Raw genomic sequence first — 18556 nt, 5'->3', positions numbered from 1 at the left:
CCTGAGAACACCAGAGAACTGACTCCAGGGAACATTAATCGACAGGAGCTCATCAAATGCCTCCATACCTACACTGAAAGCACCACCACCCAAGCACCACCCAAGGGCCAACAAGTTCCAGAGCAAGACATACCATGCAAATTCTCCAGCAACACAGGAACACAGCCCTGAGCTTCAATATACAGGCTGTCCAAAGTTACTCCAAACCCATTGACATCTCATAACACATTACTGGACACTTCATTGCACTCCAGAGAGAAGAAATCCAGCTCCACCCACCAGAACACCGACAAAAGCTTCCCTAAACAAGAAACCTTGACAAGCTGCCCGTACAACCCCACCCACAGTGAGGAAACTCCACAATAAAGAGAACTCCACAAACTGCCAGAATACAGAAAGGACACCCCAAACTCAGCAATTTAAACAAGATGAAGAGACAGAGGAATACCCAGCAGGTAAAGGAACAGGATAAATGCCCACCAAACCAAACCAAAGAGGAAGAGATAGGGAATCAACCTGATAAAGAATTCTGAATAATGATAGTGAAAATGATCCAAAACCTTGAAATCAAAATGGAATCACAGATAAATAGCCTGGAGATAAGGATTGGAAAGATGCAAGAAAGGTTTAACAAGGACCTAGAAGAAATAAAAAAAAGTCAATATATAATGAATAATGCAATAAATGAGATAAAAAACACTCTGGAGGCAACAAATAGTAGAATAACAGAGGCAGAAGATAGGATTAGTGAAGTAGAGGATAGAATGGTAGAAATAAATGACTCAGAGAGGAAAAAAGAAAAACGAATTAAAAGAAATGAGGACAATCTCAGAGACCTCCAGGACAGTGTTTAATGCCCCAACATTCGAATCATAGGGATCCCAGAAGAAGAAGACAAAAAGAAAGACCATGAGAAAATACTTGAGGAGATATTAGTTGAAAACTTCCTAAAATGGGGAAGGAAATAATCACCCAAGTCCAAGAAACCCAGAGAGTCCCAAACAGGATAAACCCAAGGCGAAACACCCCAAGACACATATTAATAAAATTAACAAAGATCAAACACAAAGAACAAATATTAAAAGCAGCAAGTGAAAAACAACAAATAACACACAAGGGGATTCCCATAAGGATAACAGCTGATCTTTCAATAGAAACTCTTCAGGCCAGGAGGGAATGGCAAGACATACTTAAAGTGATGAAAGAAAATAACCTACAACCCAGATTACTGTACCCAGCAAGGATCTCATTCAAATATGAAGGAGAATTCAAAAGCTTTACAGACATACAAAAGCTGAGAGAATTCAGCACCACCAAACCAGCTCTCCAACAAATGCTGAAGGATATTCTCTAGACAGGAAACACAAAAAGGGTGTATAAACTCAAACCCAAAACAATAAAGTAAATGGCAACGGGACCATACTTATCAATAATTACCTTAAACATAAATGGGTTGAATGCCCCAACCAAAAGACAAAGACTGGCTGAATGGATACAAAAACAAGACCCCTACATATGTTGTCTACAAGAGACCCACCTCAAAACAGGGGACACATACGGACTTAAAGTGAAGGGCTGGAAAAAGATATTCCACTCAAATAGAGACCAAAAGAAAGCAGGAGTAGCAATACTCATATCAGATAAAATAGACTTTAAAACAAAGGCTGTGAAAAGAGACAAAGAAGGACACTACATAATGATCAAAGGATCAATCCAAGAAGAAGATATAACAATTATAAATATATATGCACCCAACATAGGAGCACCGCAATATGTAAGACAAATGCTAACAGGTATGAAAGGGGAAATTAACAATAAAACAGTAATAGTGGGAGACTTTAATACCCCACTCACACCTATGGATAGATCAACTAAACAGAAAATTAACAAGGAAACACAAACTTTAAATGATACAATAGACCAGTTAGACCTAATTGATATCTATAGGACATTTCACCCCAAAACAATTAATTTCACCTTTTTCTCAAGTACACACGGAACCTTCTCCAGGATAGATCACATCCTGGGCCATAAATCTAGCCTTGGTAAATTCAAAAAAAATGAAATCATTCCAAGCATCTTTTCTGACCACAATGCAGTAAGATCAGATCTCAATTACAGGAGAAAAACTATTAAATATTCCAACATATGGAGGCTGACCAACATGCTGCTGAATAACCAACAAATCACAGAAGAAATCAAAAAAGAAATCAAAATACGCATAGAAATGAATGAAAATGAAAATGCAACAACCCAAAACCTGTGGGACACTGTAAAAGCAGTGCTAAGGGGAAAGTTCATAGCAATACAGGCATACCTCAAGAAACAAGAAAAAAGTCAAATAAATAATCTAACTCTACACCTAAAGCAACTAGAAAAGGAAGAAATGAAGAAGCCCAGGGTTAGTAGAAGGAAAGAAATCGTAAAAATTAGGGCAGAAATAAATGCAAAAGAAACAAAAGAGACCATAGCAAAAATCAACAAAGCCAAAAGCTGGTTCTTTGAAAGGATAAATAAAATTGACAAACCATTAGCCAGACTCATCAAGAAACAAAGGGAGAAAAATCAAATCAATAAAATTAGAAATGAAAATGGAGAGATCACAACAGACAACACAGAAATACAAAGGATCATAAAAGACTACTATCAGCAATTATATGCCAATAAAATGGACAACATGGAAGAAATGGACAAATTCTTAGAAAAGTACAACTTTCCAAAACTGAACCAGGAAGAAATAGAAAATCTTAACAGACCCATCACAAGCACGGAAATTGAAACTGTAATCAGAAATCTTCCAGCAAACAAAAGCCCAGGTCCAGACGGCTTCACAGCTGAATTCTACCAAAAATTTAGAGAAGAGCTAACACCTATCCTACTCAAACTCTTCCAGAAAATTGCAGAGGAAGGTAAACTTCCAAACTCATTCTATGAGGCCACCATCACCCTAATACCAAAACCTGACAAAGATGCCACAAAAAAAGAAAATTACAGGCCAATATCACTGATGAACATAGATGCAAAAATTCTTAACAAAATTCTAGCAATCAGAATCCAACAACACATTAAAAAGATCATACACCATGACCAAGTGGGCTTTATCCCAGGGATGCAAGGATTCTTCAATATCTGCTAATCAATCAATGTAATATATCACATTAACAAATTGAAAAATAAAAGCCATATGATTATCTCAATAGATGCAGAGAAAGCCTTTGACAAAATTCAATATCCATTTATGATAAAAAACTCTCTAGAAAGCAGGAATAGAAGGAACATACCTCAACATAATAAAAGCTATATATGGCAAACCCACAGCAAACATTATCCTCAATGGTGAAAAATTGAAAGCATTTCCCCTAAAGTCAGGAAGAAGACAAGGGTGCCCACTTTCACCACTACTATTCAACATAGTTTTGGAAGTTTTGGCCACAGCAATCAGAGCAGAAAAAGAAATAAAAGGAATCCAAAATGGAAAAGAAGAAGTAAAACCCTCACTGTTTGCAGATGAAATGATCCTCTACATAGAAAACCCTAAAGACTCCACCAGAAAATTACTAGAGCTAATCAATGAATATAGTAAAGTTGCAGGATACAAAATCAACACACAGAAATCCCTTGCATTCCTATACACTAATAATGAGAAAACAGAAAGAGAAATTAAGGAAACAATTCCATTCACCATTGCAACGAAAAGAATAAAATGCTTAGGAATATATCTACCTAAAGAAACTAAAGACCTATATATAGAAAACCATAAAACACTGGTGAAACAAATCAAAGAGGACACTAATAGATGGAGAAATATACCATGTTCATGGATCGGAAGAATCAATATAGTGAAAATGAGTATACTACCCAAAGCAATCTATAGATTCAATGCAATCCCTATCAAGCTACCAATGGTATTCTTCACAGAGCTAGAACAAATAATTTCACAATTTGTATGGAAATACAGAAAACCACGAATAGCCAAAGCAGTCTTGAGAAAGAAGAATGGAACTGGAGGAATCCACCTGCCTGACTTTAGGCTCTACTACAAAGCCACAGTTATCAAGACAGTATGGTACTGGCACAAAGACAGAAATATAGATCAATGGAACAAAATAAAAAGCCAAGAGATAAACCCGTGCACCTATGGACACCTTATCTTTGACAAAGGAGGCAAGAATATACAATGGATTAAAGACAATCTCTTTAACAAGTGGTGCTGGGAATACTGGTCAACCACTTGTAAAAGAATGAAACTAGAACACTTTATAACACCATACACAAAAATAAACTCAAAATGCATTAAAGATCTAAATGTAAGACCAGAAACTATAAAACTCTTAGAAGAGAACATAGGCAAAACACTCTCCAACATACATCACAGCAGGGTCTTCTATGACCCACCTCCAAGAATATTGGAAATAAAAGCAAAAATAAACAAATTGGACCTAATTAAAATTAAAAGCTTCTGCACAACAAAAGAGACTATAAGCAAGGTGAAAAGACAGCCTTCAGAATGGGAGAAAATAATAGCAAATGAAGCAACTGACAAACAACTAATCTCAAAAATATACAAGCAACTCCTGTAGCTCAATACCAGAAAAATAAATAACCCAATCAAAAAAATGGGCCAAAAACTAAATAGACATTTCTCCAAAGAAGACATACAGAGGGCTAACAAACACATGAAAAGATGCTCAACATCACTCATTATCAGAGAAATGCAAATCAAAACCACAATGAGGTACCATTTCACACCAGTCAGAATGGCTGTGATCCAAAAGTCTATAAGCAATAAATGCTGGAGAGGGTGTGGAGAAAAGGGAACCCTCTTACACTGTTGGTGGGAATGCAAACTACTACAGCCACTATGGAGAACAGTGTGGAGATTCCTTAAAAAGCTAGAAACAGAACTGCCTTATGACCCAGCAATCCCACTGCTGGGCATACATACTGAGGAAACCAGAATTGAAAGACACACGTGTACCCCAGTGTTCATCGCAGCACTGTTTATAATAGCCAGGACATGGAAGCAACCTAAATGTCCATCAGCAGATGAATGGATAAGAAAGCTGTGGTACATATACACAATGGAGTATTACTCAGCCATTAAAAAGAATACATTTGAATCAGTTCTAATGAGGTGGATGAAACTGGAGCCTATTATACAGAGTGAAGTAAGCCAGAAAGAAAAACACCAATACAGTATACTAACGCATATATATGGAATTTAGAAAGATGTTAACGATAGGCCTATATGCGAGACAGCAAAAGACACAGATGTATAGAACAGTCTTTTGGACTCTGTGGGAGAGGGAGAGGGTGGGATGATTTGGGAGAACGACATTGAAACATACAGAATACCATATAAGAAATGAATCGCAAGTCCAGGTTCGATTCAGGATACAGGATGCTTGGGGCTGGTGCACTGGGATGACCCAGAGGGATGGTATGGGGAGGGAAGTGGAAGGGGGGTTCAGGATGGGGAACACGTGTACACCCGTGGCAGATTCATGTTGATGTATGGCAAAACAAATACAATAGTGTTAAGTAATTACCTCCAATTAAAATAAATAAATTTAAATTAAAAAAAAAAAAGAAAGAATCTGCCTGCAATGAGGGAGACCTGGGTCCGATCCCTGGGTTGGGAAGATACCCTGGAGAAGAGAAAGGCTATCTACTCCAGTATTCTGGCCTGGAGAATTCCAAGGACTGTATAGGACATGGGATCACAAAGAGTTAGACACAACTGAGTGACTTTCACTTCACCTGGAGAGTATGAAAAAACTCCTCAATTCTAAGAGATTTGCAATTCTGAATACTTAGGGTATACTTTGCTAATCCAGTTTTGTCTCTACTACCTGGCTATTTCAGATGTAAGAATTAGCTTAGAAAACTACAGATCTCAATGTCTTTTCCTGCAGTCCAAACATCTACTCCCAAAAATATGGGGGCTAGAGGGAAAAGAGAGAATACATTACCACAAAAAATACACAATAATTTATTTATAAGTTCCATTTAATTATATATGAGAAACATGTCAATCACTTAGGCCATTCATGACCAACTTCCCTTTCTAAACTAATTACTGGAAACTCCTCTATGCCCTGTACTGCACACAACCCTCAGTGGTTACAGGTGGTTGAGTTGACATCAGGGACCTAGATAAGGCTGGACTGATGCAAACAGATTCTCTCTATACATGATTTAAACTAGGAGACACAAAGACTCTATTCAAATGATGATGACCATTTAAACTAAAAAGTTAGGGCCAGAAAAACAACAAGGGGCCACAATTTTCCTCATATACAAACAAAGGAGTAAAAAGAGAAAGCCAGCTTGGAGACAGAAAAGAGAAATTTCAAAGCTCAGAAAGATGAGGAGAGAGAAGATCATAGGGCTTCAGGAAAAGGAGGTATGGAAAAGAAGTGACTTGTGAGAATCAGCTGTATTTCCTGGTTTTCATTTTCTGTGAGATATCTTTACATGTTTTCAACAAACCCTCCTTTTATTTGAAATGGTTTGAGAGGGTCTGTGTTGCAGGTAATTGTTTTCCTGTAAACACAGGATTGCTATCATAGAGCTGATGGGGAAAGACGAAGCTCAAAAAAGGGGAGAAATAAAATGAAAGTTCCCTGTACCTGTCCTGGCACAGCTCTGTTAGGGAAAGGCAAATGTTGAGCTCTGAAACGAAGAAGTATTGTTTGCAGGAATCTTTGGCTTTGTGTTGTTTCATTTTGTTTTTTCGTTATTTTTTTTCCCTTTTTTAATTGAAGTATGGTAAAGAATCCACCAGCAATGCAGGAGACCAGGTTCAATCCCTGGGTCGGCAAGACCCCCAGGAGCAGGGAATGGCTGCTGAGTGCTCACTCAGTCAGTCATTCTCTGGGCAAGAATCCTGGAGTGTGTTGCCATTTCCTTCTCTAGTACCCACTCCAGTATTCTTGTCTGGAGAAACCCTTGGACAGAGGAGCCTGGCCGGCTATAGTCCATGGGTCCCAAAGAGTTGGACACAACTGATTAAACACACACAGTTGACATACAACTTTAGTTTCAGGTGTACAACATGGTGATCTGATACATACACATTATGAATTGATCACCATGATTAAGTCTAGTACCCATACATCATCATATAAAAAAGGTATTCCAATACTATTGACTATGGACTTCCCTAGTGGCTTGGACAATAAAGAATCTACCTGCAATGCAGGAGACCCACGTTTTATCTCTGGGTTGGGAAGGTCCCCTGGAGAAGGGAGTGGCAAACCATTCCAGTATTCTTGTTTGCAGAATTCCATGGACAGAGCAACTCAGCAGGCTACAGTCCACAGGGTTGGAAAGAGGACACGGCTGAGCGACTAACACACACACACATTGATTATAGTCCCTGTGCTATACATTACCTCCCTGTGGTGGATTTATTTAATAACTGGAAGTTTGTACTTAATGCCCTTCCTCTAATCTGCCCAATCCCCCACAACCCCCACCCTCTGGTAACCACGTTTGTTCTCTATATCTAAGTCTGTTTTTGTTTTGTTTTTATAGATTCCACATATCAGTTCAGCTCAGTTCAGTCACTCAGTCATGTATGACTCTTTGCAACCCAATGGACTGTAGTCCTCCAGGTTTCCCTGTCCATCACCAACTCCCAGAGCTTTCTCAAACTCATGTCCATCGAGTCAGTGATGCCATCCAACTATCTCATTCTCTGTTGTCCTCTTCTCCTCCTGCCTTCAATCTTTTCCAACATCAGGGTCTTTTCCAGTCAGTCAGTTCTTCACATCAGGGGGCCATGAAACTATGAGCCATGCCGTGCAGGGCCACCCAAGACGGATGGGTCATGATGGAGAGTTCTGACAAAAAATGTGGCCCACTGGAGAAGGGAATGGCAAACCACTTCAGTATTCTTGCCTTGAGAACCCCATGAACAGTATGAAAAGATTCCACATATAAGTGAAATCATATAGTATTTGTCTACATGTCATTTTATTTAGCAGAATGCCCTGTGGGTCTATTCATGTTGCTGCAAATGACAAGATTTCATTCTTTTTATGGTTGAGCAACATTCCATTGTGTGTGTGTGTGTCTGTGTGTGTGTGTGTGTATGTTCATATAATATACATAAAACATCCTTATCCAGTCGTCTATCAATATATACTTAGGTTGCTTTCATTTCTTGGCTATTGTAAATAATGCTGCAATGAACATAGCAGTGCATATATCTTTTCAAATAAGTGTTGTTGTTTTTTTTTTGTTCCTTCAGATAAATGCCCAGAAGTGGAAGTGTGAATTGTATGGCAGTTCTATTTTTAACTTTTTGAGGAACTTCCATACTGTTTTCCATAGCAGCTGCACCAATTTACAATTCCACCAACAATGTTCGAGGATTTCTTTTCTCCATCATCCTCACTGACACTTGTTTTTCTGTTATCTTCTTGATAACAGCAATTTATGACAGGTATGAGGTGATATCTCATTGTTTTTTGCATGTCATTTTGATTTGCAGGTCCCTGATGATTAGTGATGCTGAGCATCCTTTCATGTGTCTATTAGTCATCTGTATGTCTTCCTTGGAAAAATAACTATTCAGGTTCTTTGCCTATTTTTTAATTGAATTTCTTGTGTTTCTTGACACTGTGTGAGTTCTTTATATAGTTTGGATATTAATCCCTTCTTGGATACGTCCTTTGCAAACATCTTCTCCCATTCAGTATTTTTTTTTTTCATTTTGTTGATGGTTTCCTTTGATGTGCAAAAGCTCTTTTGTTTGGTGTAGTCCCATTTGTTTATTTTTGCTTTTGGTACCCCTGCCTGAAGATCTCCAAAAATATATACTGCTAAGACTAAGGCAGCACGCAGGAAGCATAGTTTTTCTAGGAGTTTTATGGCTTCAGACCTTACAGTTAGGTGCAAAATGGAAGCCTGGATCTGTAACCAAGTCAGCAATCAGCAAAAGAACTACTGGACTACTTGACCTTGATGTCTTGAACATCATTTCCTAAACCTTTAGCTGACTAGCACAGACTATAAGAGATAAATGATCATTTGTTTATCTTGGAATTACACTTCCCCAAAGGTCAATTTTTACATGGTAATATTCTCATTCAAAATGCAAACAAGGAATTCTGTTAAAGAAATAAGTTATAGACAGAAAATGTAATGTTTACCATGTTACTTGCAGAATAAGACTGAATATTAAGGGGAACTGTAGATAAAAAGGCTGATCAAAATACAATTACTTTGAATATTAATAACATTCAAATATAAACATAATCAAAAGGAAATGAAGAGTTGTAGTAATGGTTCTTTAGAGGGAAAACTGCCATGCTCAGATTAATTTAATTTTACTAATTATAGTCTTTCGAAATATGAGATATGAGATTATAGAACAATCTTAACTTGATATATTTAATATGGATACACTATTATGATAAAAGTATTTACCTAAACTTCCAGTACATAAACCACTTTAGCCGAATATGAATTCTTTTTTTCTTTTCCAAAGATGCAATAGCAAAGAGTAGTCTAGGACATTTAGCCATCTTGTCCTGACAGATAACCAATTCACCTTTTTTCCCAGTATATTCTGAAGTATTGATTTTACCAAGTGAACTCAGACATGTGTCACACTTATCCAATACAGATCTTTTTCCCTGGAAATGTAGTTTGAACATGAATCAGTCACCTGGCCCTTCACCTTTAATTCCTATTGCCACTGTCTGTCAATTATTAAAGCTTGTCCATTTCTCCAAATAAGTTATTTTTAAAAATGGAAATACACAGTGACTCCTGTGAAAAATATATGTTTCTTGGAGAAGCACATAAATGTTCAGTGATTAAATTTCTTCATTAAAATTGCTTCTCTGGGTTGAAAACTAAAGTTGATAAATCCATATTTCAAAGACCTCTAGATATTTTCTTTTAAAACATAGTTCCTTGATGGTAATATTAGCACTTGTAATTCAAACTCCAGTTTGAGGAAGACAACACAAAAAGAAATTCAAGCTGAGTGGCATTGTTACAAGGGTCTCCAAATGGAGCAGAGTGTTTTGTCTCTGGCTGAACCCATTGATAGTCACAGAATGACACCCACCTTGAGCTGCAGGCCTCCTGGGATAAGAGTGTTTGCTGGAAGGCTTTTAATGTGTTGGTAGACATAAGAGGAGAATTGCTCCTGCTCAGCCTGTAATTGGGGGCCAAGTTTAGAGAGATGACCTCTGTTGCTTTTGATAGCTGTCTGCAATTCATCAATCAGCCTGTTCACCTGAAGGGGTTAAATTACAAGCGTTGTTAGCAAGTAGTAATTGTTGATGTCACACCTATTAGATTTTTGAGTGCCTAGTTTGATGTGAGGGAAATGACTTCAATGTAAGAATCTGAGCACAGATCTATGTTCAAGTAAAGTGAACAGATGATATATACATTCCTTCATTAACAAATTTTACTTATGGGAAGATTTCTAATTTTGAATTTTAATAATATGGAACAGCTACCTATTTACAATTGCTTTCTAGATACAGAAAGAAACATATACATCTTACAAGTTTGCCAAGGACTTTTAAGCTGCTTAACAGAATAAGACCTCTCTAAGACTTTAAATAATCAAATATATGTATCAATGACAATATTTAATTCTATTTTATATACCTTACTTTCTAGAATATTTTATTTTGCCATCTGTAAGTTACCTTTAAATTTTTAATACATATGTTAACTTTATTAACATTGTGTGGGCCTTTCAAATGAAACAATTTATTTTCTTCCTTCCAAATGCTTCAAAATATAATTTTCCAAATTTCATAAATATAATTTTTCAAAATATCCATACTTCAAAGACAATATTCTGAATATTCTAGACAATATTTTGAATATATATACATTTCAGAATGATGCATAGAATTTTTCAGAAACAGCAAAGGTTTAGAGACATTTACCCTTTGTATTTAAATTTCTGGATTTCTAATCAACATATTTAAGAGTCAAGAACTTGACTTATGGATTACTATCAAAAATAGTAAGTTAATATTTTAATCCATATAGTTAGCAAATTAAAATCATTACAATTCTTTGACTTTTCATTATGCTATACAACCTTATATTCTAATAGATTGGATTCTTACATAAACATTGATCGATACAGGGTAGTGACCAAAAGAGATGAAAAGCAGAAGTTCAGTTTATCCACGACTCTTTAAAGTGATCAAATTGGACCCATCTAGAGTTATGAATGACTCTGAACAAGGCATGGACTTTTTGAAATCTTGAGTTAAAATCCTGGCTGACTGAGAGATTTTGAACAGGTAATAAGACCCTCATCCACAAGTGAGGACTAATATTGCCCTTACCATACTAAGAGTTAGATGAGACTAAAGAACGGACAACACAACGGGTAACCTATAAAGTCTCACGTACATGTTATATTATTACAGTGTTTACATTTTTAAATAGAGTAATTTTCTGCATATTAATTTTTAACTGTCTTTCTTGGTCTTGAAAGTATCACATAGATTCTCAACCTTACTTCAGTGTCCACAGGTAAAATAAGAAATCATTCTTCAAGAGTCTCTCATGTTCTGACAGTTCATTCTCTTTCTGTCTCAGCTAAAAATATGGCATTTGTCCCAACCAACTCTAATGTTAAGTCAATGATTTCTATCCCTCCCACAAGAATTTCAGGAAAGTAAATGAAAGCAAGTTTGTACTGTTATCCATAGTATTTGAATATTTACTTTTCTATTTTGCCTAGTTAATTTGAAACCTATACATATGATAATGATATTATGTATATATACATATATAATACTCAATTATATTTTACTTTTCTCAAGAATGATGTTAAAGTGCTGGACTCAATATGCCAGCAAATTTGGAAAATTCAGCAGTGGCCACAGGACTGGAAAAGATCAGTTTTCATTCCAATCCCAAAGACAGCCAATGCCAAAGAATGTTCAAACTAGTGTACTACTGCACTCATCTCATACACTAGCAAAGCAATGCTCAAAATTCTCCAAGCTAGGCTTCAATAGCATGTGAACTGAGAACTTCCAGATGTTCAAACTGGATTTAGAAAAGGCAGGGGAACCAGAGATCAAATTGCCAACATCCATTGGATCATAGACAAAGTAAGAGAATGCCAGAAAAACATCTATCTACTTCTGCTTCATTGATTACAGTAAAGTCTTTGACTGTGTGGATCACAACAAACTGGAAAATTCTTAGAGGTGGGAATACCAGACCGCCTTATCTGCTACTGAAAAATCTGTGCTAGTCAAGAAGCAACAGTTAGAACCGGACATGGAACAACAGACTGGTTCCAAATTAGGAAAGGAGTACGTCAAGGCTACATATTGTCAATCTGCTTATTTAACTTATATGCAGAGTACATCATGAGAAATGCCAGCCTGGATGAAGCAAGAGCTGGAATCAAGATTTCCAGGAGAAATGTCAATAACCTCAGATATGCAGATGACACCACCCTTATGGCAGAAAGTGAAGAGGAACTAAACAGCTTCTTGATGAAAGTGAAAGAGGAGAGTGAAAAAGCTGGCTTAAAACTCAACATTCAAAAAATGAAGATCATGTCATCCGGCCCCATCACTTCCTGGCAGATGGCTGGGGATCAATGGAAACAGTGACCGACTTTATTTTCTTGGGCTCCCAAATCACTGCAGATGGTGACTGCTTACTCCTTGGAAGAAAAGCTGTGACAAACCTCAGCAGCATATTCAAAAGCAGAGACATTACCTTGCCAACAAAGGTCTAGTCAAAGCTACAGTTTTTCCAGTAGTCATGTATGGATGTGACAGTTGGGCCATAAAAAAAACTGAGCACGAAGAATTGATTCTTTTGAACTGTGGTGTTGGAGAAGACTCTTGAGAGCCCTTTGGACTGCAAGGAGATCAAACCAGTCAATTCTAAAGGAAATAAACCCTGAATATTCATTGGAAGGACTGATGCTGAAGCTGAAACTCCAATACTTTGGCTACCTGATGAGAAGAGCCAACTCACTGGAAAAGACCCTGATATTGGGAAAGATTGAAGGCAGGAGGAGAAGGGGATGACAGAGGATAAGATGGTTGGATGGCTTCACCGACTAGATGGACATGAGTTTGAGCAAGCTACGGGAGCTGGTGATGGACAGGGAAGCCTGGCGGGCTACAATCCATGGTGTTGCAAACAGTTGGACATGACTGAGTGGCTGAACTGAACAGACTGAAGAACTTTAGAAGCATTATATTCATATAAGAAAACTAAATTATTCCTTTTTTTGGGGGGGGCGGTTTCTTATTTGTCCCTATGTGACCAACCACTTGCTTCCTTTAAGCAATGCTTTCTCCTAAATAAAGTGTTGGCAAACTTCTTTGTAAGAGCCAGATAATAAATATTTTCAGTTTTGTGTTAAAATGTCTCCATCAAAACTACTCAACCCTGGGGACTTCCCTGGTGGTCCCTGGTGGTCCACTGGCAAAGACTCTGTACTCCAAATGCAGGGGCCCCAGGTTCAATTCCTAATCAGGTGAATATTCCACATGTTGCAACCAAGATAGAAAACCCCTTGTGCCACAGCTAAGACCCAAAGCACTGAATGAATAAATAAATATTAAACAAACAAACAAACAACCATTTGACCCTGCAGCTATACTTTGAGAGCAGCCACGGACAATATGTAAACAAATTGACAAGGCTATGTTCCAATAAAACTTTATTTAGAAAAACAAATAATGGGCTGGATTTGGCCCCTGGGCTGTAGTTTATCAACCTTTCTTATAAACACATATTTCCTCTCTTTCCTTGCTTTTCTTATAAGTAATACTCTGGCCCAATTCTTCGTCTCCTCATCCCCTCCAATTACTGGCATTTCAAAATAAATACTGAGTGGTCCCTGTCCTAACCTCTCCCTCTCTAAGCCATCCTGCCATCTCCACCTAATTAATCTACCTCCAATAGTATAATGAACCTTCCAAGTAGCTCCTTCCTCCCCTCCTACACTTCACCAACCCTACTGCCTTCTTCATCTTGCTCTTCAAGATTCAAGACTTTTTCTTACTTTCTGGAACCAAGTTCTATGCTTCCCAAATACAGTTAACTCTATAAGAAAATTGCAAAACTTAAGATATGGCAGTGATAACTGATTCAATTTTAGTCAATGTTTTCATCTTTATCTTTACCATACTACCTTCTAGCAGTATTATCCTCAAAGATGATGGATAACAGTATCTATCATACCAAAGCTAGAGACCAAAGCAGACCAGGTGACTTGCTCTTACAGTTATCTGACAAAATTAAATCTAATATTCAAATGCCTTAAATAGATTCTACTTGGGCTTCCCAGTAGAGTAAAGGCAGTGGTAAAGAATCTGCCTGCCAATACAGGAGACACAGGAGTTGCAGGTTTGATCCTTGGGTCAAGAAGATCCCTTGGAGAAGGAAATGGCAACCCACTCCAGTATTCTTGCCTGGAAAATTCCATGGACAGAGGAGCGTGAGGGGCTATATAGTCCATGGGGTCACAAAGAGTGGACATGACTGAGCATGCACACACGCTACTTCTGGAAAGCATCCTCTTTGAACCTATACCCGGTACCATATAATTCAAAAAGAAATAATTTTATGTAGTCTTAAAAATATACTAAGGAACATGCAATATATTTTGCTAGTCAATAATACTTTTCTCTTTAATTTTATATACTGTACCTAATGCTATAGCACGCCACCAAAAGAAAAAAAAAGGAGGAATTTCAGGCTTTGATTTGAGAGCATTTTTATACATGACTGGCTTTACTGTCACAATTCATAGCCTTTCACTGATAGGGGATTTCATGTGACATCAGAAATCAACCAACCATACAATTGATGATGTCATTTGCATTCTAAAGGGCTATTGGTTAGAGCCTTAAAGTTTCATTTCCTATAAATTCTTGTTGCTTCAAAACATTTCTCTATCATTTTTGCTATTTTCCTTGGCTGTATGATTATCTGTTAATGTATGTGAAGCATAATTATACTAATTATGACCTTTTTTTAATAACTTAAAATTATCAAATAAGATGCCATAGCAAAGATTAACTTACATCTTAAACATAGGAGAACATATATCAAGAATTCTGCCACTGGTGTTTTGATGAAGTTTCCATCCAATCTTATTCAAACTTTGTTACTTTACATATTCATAAGGGCTTTTATTCTGAAAGTGCTACATTTTTTCTCAGTTATTATGATAACATGTGTTACCCTTAAAGATAACACTATGCATGAAATAATTCATATACCAAAATTGGGTAGGTAAAACAATATTTCTAAATCATTTTACATAACATGATTTTTTTTTCAAATCACAGATGTTGCTAAAAGGGGGAATATGTTTAAAATTCTTCATCATGAATCTTTTTTTCGTGCAAATCCCTTTTTTTTCTCCCTCTCTACAAAGGCTATGTGAATGGGGGTAAAAAAAGAGACAAAACTTGACCTTTTGTGATCCCAGCATTAATGGGTCTGTTCATAATTCAATCTATGTGTGTGTGGGAGCATCCATGTGGAAACATAGAGGCCTGAGAGACATAAAGCCTTTCCCTTTAAACATTATCTGACCCTATCAGTCCCATTCACAAAAGAAGGCTTACGTATGCATATGTTGAAAAAAATGCACCATCTCATTGTGCAGTAGAAAGCCTACACATTCTACTCTTCATTCTCTGTGGAAATGCAGCACGGAAGTGACACTTGTACAGAATTTGGGAGAGTGACAAAAGAGCAGAAGGTAGCAAAAAAAAAAAACCAAACAGTATTCTGATGAGGAAACAAACTAAACTTCTGAAAGAATGCAAATGCACACCTGTCAATAAACATACACGTAGGGCAGTTTGGTTGTGTTTCTATGATATGTTCATGCAACTCTTGAATTTAATTAAAGTCTCAAGATGATTTAGAGTGAGTACAAAATATTAATTGATGTATAATCATTCTTAAAAGTATACCTATGAAAGGTGTACATTCTAAACCATACATTGTGAATACTGTATTTTAACTATTATGAATGACTCTTTGAGGAGCTCCTGGCTTTTGAGTGAGGAAAGTTCCTCACTCCTCACTCTTTGCGTGAGCATCTAGCTTCTCACTAGATGTTGAGTTTAGCTGTTGGTCTGAATGCTGTGTGGCTTTGAGTCCATATATGTCAGTGAGGAGACTCCAGAGCACTTTGTACCAAATTGTCACTTGGAATCAGCACAAAAGGGCAGCAGCCTCCATGCTAGGAAACACCATCTGGGCATACAACATATGGGATGGTCCCAAAGGCAGGTCAGTGCTTAAACTTAAGACCAAGACACTTTCTAATTTACAGCATAATTTAAAAAAAAACAGAAGGGGAACTGGGAGATAAAAATAGGTGTTTTAAACTCCCTAAAATCTCTTATTTGTTTCAGGTACAGAGTACAGTGTTTTTTTAGGCTGAGAAGTGAATGTAACCAGACTTGATGAACAAAGACTAGAAAAGACATGGGAACCTCTGAGCAAAATTAAGTATCTCTTAATCTTAAAATTAAGGATGAGCTACAGTGTAACTACCAGGAAAACTGAACTGTGTGCCATTTCTTATTCCAATCGCTGTCACTACTCTCAACTTGTTAATGGGAAATTATTTTGGAACGAGTTCTATCTTGTTTCCAGCCAGAGGTCATTTATGCACTGCCTTTAGGCCTATTTAAGAGTCCAACATTCCCATCAACTCATGGGGAAAGGGGTGACTGAAAATAAAGACATTTAAAAATATTTTTGTAACTTACTTAGCAAGAAGGCTATGATGAAGGCAATAAGGATGATATCAACTATAACTTTTGAGGAAGCAACAAGAATGCGTGTCACAAGCCTCTAACTACAGGACCATAACTGACCCAGGGTCCAAGCTATTATGCTTTTACATCCATCACCAGGTAGGCACCAGTGGCCAAAGACACTAAAACAAGTCCAATCCAGGGAGTCACAACACTCCTCTGATGGACAACCTTGACTCAAGCATGTGTCACCAGCTTCGCGACATGCTCCTCAGCTTGCACAACAGACTTCCACCCAGTCTTCCCTTCCTCTCTCCTTCACTCTACTTGAAGCCTGCATTTCAGTCTGACAGGTCTCCCAATATTACTTAGAGCTCTCCCTAGTATGGATTTTAATAGAAGAAATGCCTGTGAGAGCATTGTTGTTGTTCAGTCACTAAGTTGTGTCAGACTCTTTGTGACCCCATGAACTGCAGCATGCCAGGCTTCCCTGTCCTTCACTATCTCCCAGAGTTTGCTCAAACTCATGTCCATTGAGTCAGTGATGCTACCCAACCATCCCCTATCACCCCCTTCTCCTTCTGCCCTCAATTAAAACCCATACACATTTTAAGTTCCATCTTGGTGTCAACTTTTCAGAGAATCTGGAATGACACACTTTTAAACTGACAATAAAAAATTACATTCGGATATCCAGCAGATCATTTCCAAAAGGCTTGCTCTACCTCAAAGTAGTCTTATGATACATATATTATTATTATTCACAGTTTTCATGTGGAAAAATTACATAAAATAAATTAAGATTTTAAGATGAAACTACAGGTAGAAGAAATCTAAATTCAGATTTTATGATGTTTACTTTAGGTTTTGAAATACATCTGCTGCTGCTGCTGCTAAGTCGCATCAGTCGTGTCCGACTCTGTGCGACCCCAGAGACGGCAGCCCACCAGGCTCCCCCGTCCCTGGGATTCTCCAGGCAAGAACACTGGAGTGGGTTGCCATTTCCTTCTCCAATGCACGAAAGTGAAAAGTGAAAAGTGAAAGTGAAGTCGCTCAGTCGTGTCCGACTCTTAGCAACCCCATGGACTGCAGCCCACCAGGCTCCTCCATCCATGGGAATTTCCAGGCAAGAGTACTGGACTGGGGTGCCATTGCCTTTTTGTAAAATTTTTAAACTGTGGGCAAAAAGAAATGTTGAAACAATCTCCTCATCCCCCACATTTTTTCTTTTCTCTTTACCATCATGATTTAACATCTCTGCATATGAATTAGGACAAAACTTGATGTCACTGACTTACACATCAAAATATAATCACCGTCAAATTAATGACATAGAAAGTATTCTCATAGTGTATGGAATGTATTTAGAGATTATTACACACACACACACACACATGTTTGATTTTTGAAGCAAACAAAAGGCATTTGGAGCCATAACTGATTAGGCAAATATGTGACTAAATAAGTCCTTTTGAAGGAGGAATAGTGATGGATATAAATACCAAATAAACATTAAGCTGATAATAAAGAAGGAATGTCAAATAAGCATAAATAATGTTGAATTTTACAGAAAAAATAATTTTTATTTCCAGCTTTGCTAACAAGGTGGCATTAAAGATTACATTTTTAGCATAATGATCATTTTCTTGCACCACGTCATCTTCAGTTCCATTGAAATTGTAGTTTTACATAAAATATCAAAGAGCAGAACAACTATAATATTTAAAATGTAAAAAATATTTAATCTGTTCATGCTTTTAGATTGTTTTCTATTTATTCTCCAATATCTTGTT

At 37.3% G+C, this 18556-nt stretch overlaps 1 protein-coding gene across 4 annotated transcripts in view; it reads right to left on the bottom strand.

Annotated features, from left to right (window-relative positions):
• Nucleotides 1-18556, bottom strand: part of DCDC1 (doublecortin domain containing 1) — a 473661-nt gene that overhangs the window by 246711 nt on the left and 208394 nt on the right. For all 4 annotated transcript variants that reach the window (XM_070383604.1, XM_070383606.1, XM_070383608.1 and 1 more), the window contains one exon: nucleotides 10088-10258. In XM_070383604.1, coding sequence (XP_070239705.1) covers nucleotides 10088-10258 — 171 coding nt within the window. The remainder of the gene's footprint in view (nucleotides 1-10087; nucleotides 10259-18556) is intronic.

This window comes from Bos mutus, chromosome 15 (genome assembly GCF_027580195.1).
Source record: "Bos mutus isolate GX-2022 chromosome 15, NWIPB_WYAK_1.1, whole genome shotgun sequence".
Lineage (NCBI taxonomy): Eukaryota > Metazoa > Chordata > Mammalia > Artiodactyla > Bovidae > Bos > Bos mutus.
This window is presented reverse-complemented; position numbering and strand designations above follow the sequence as displayed.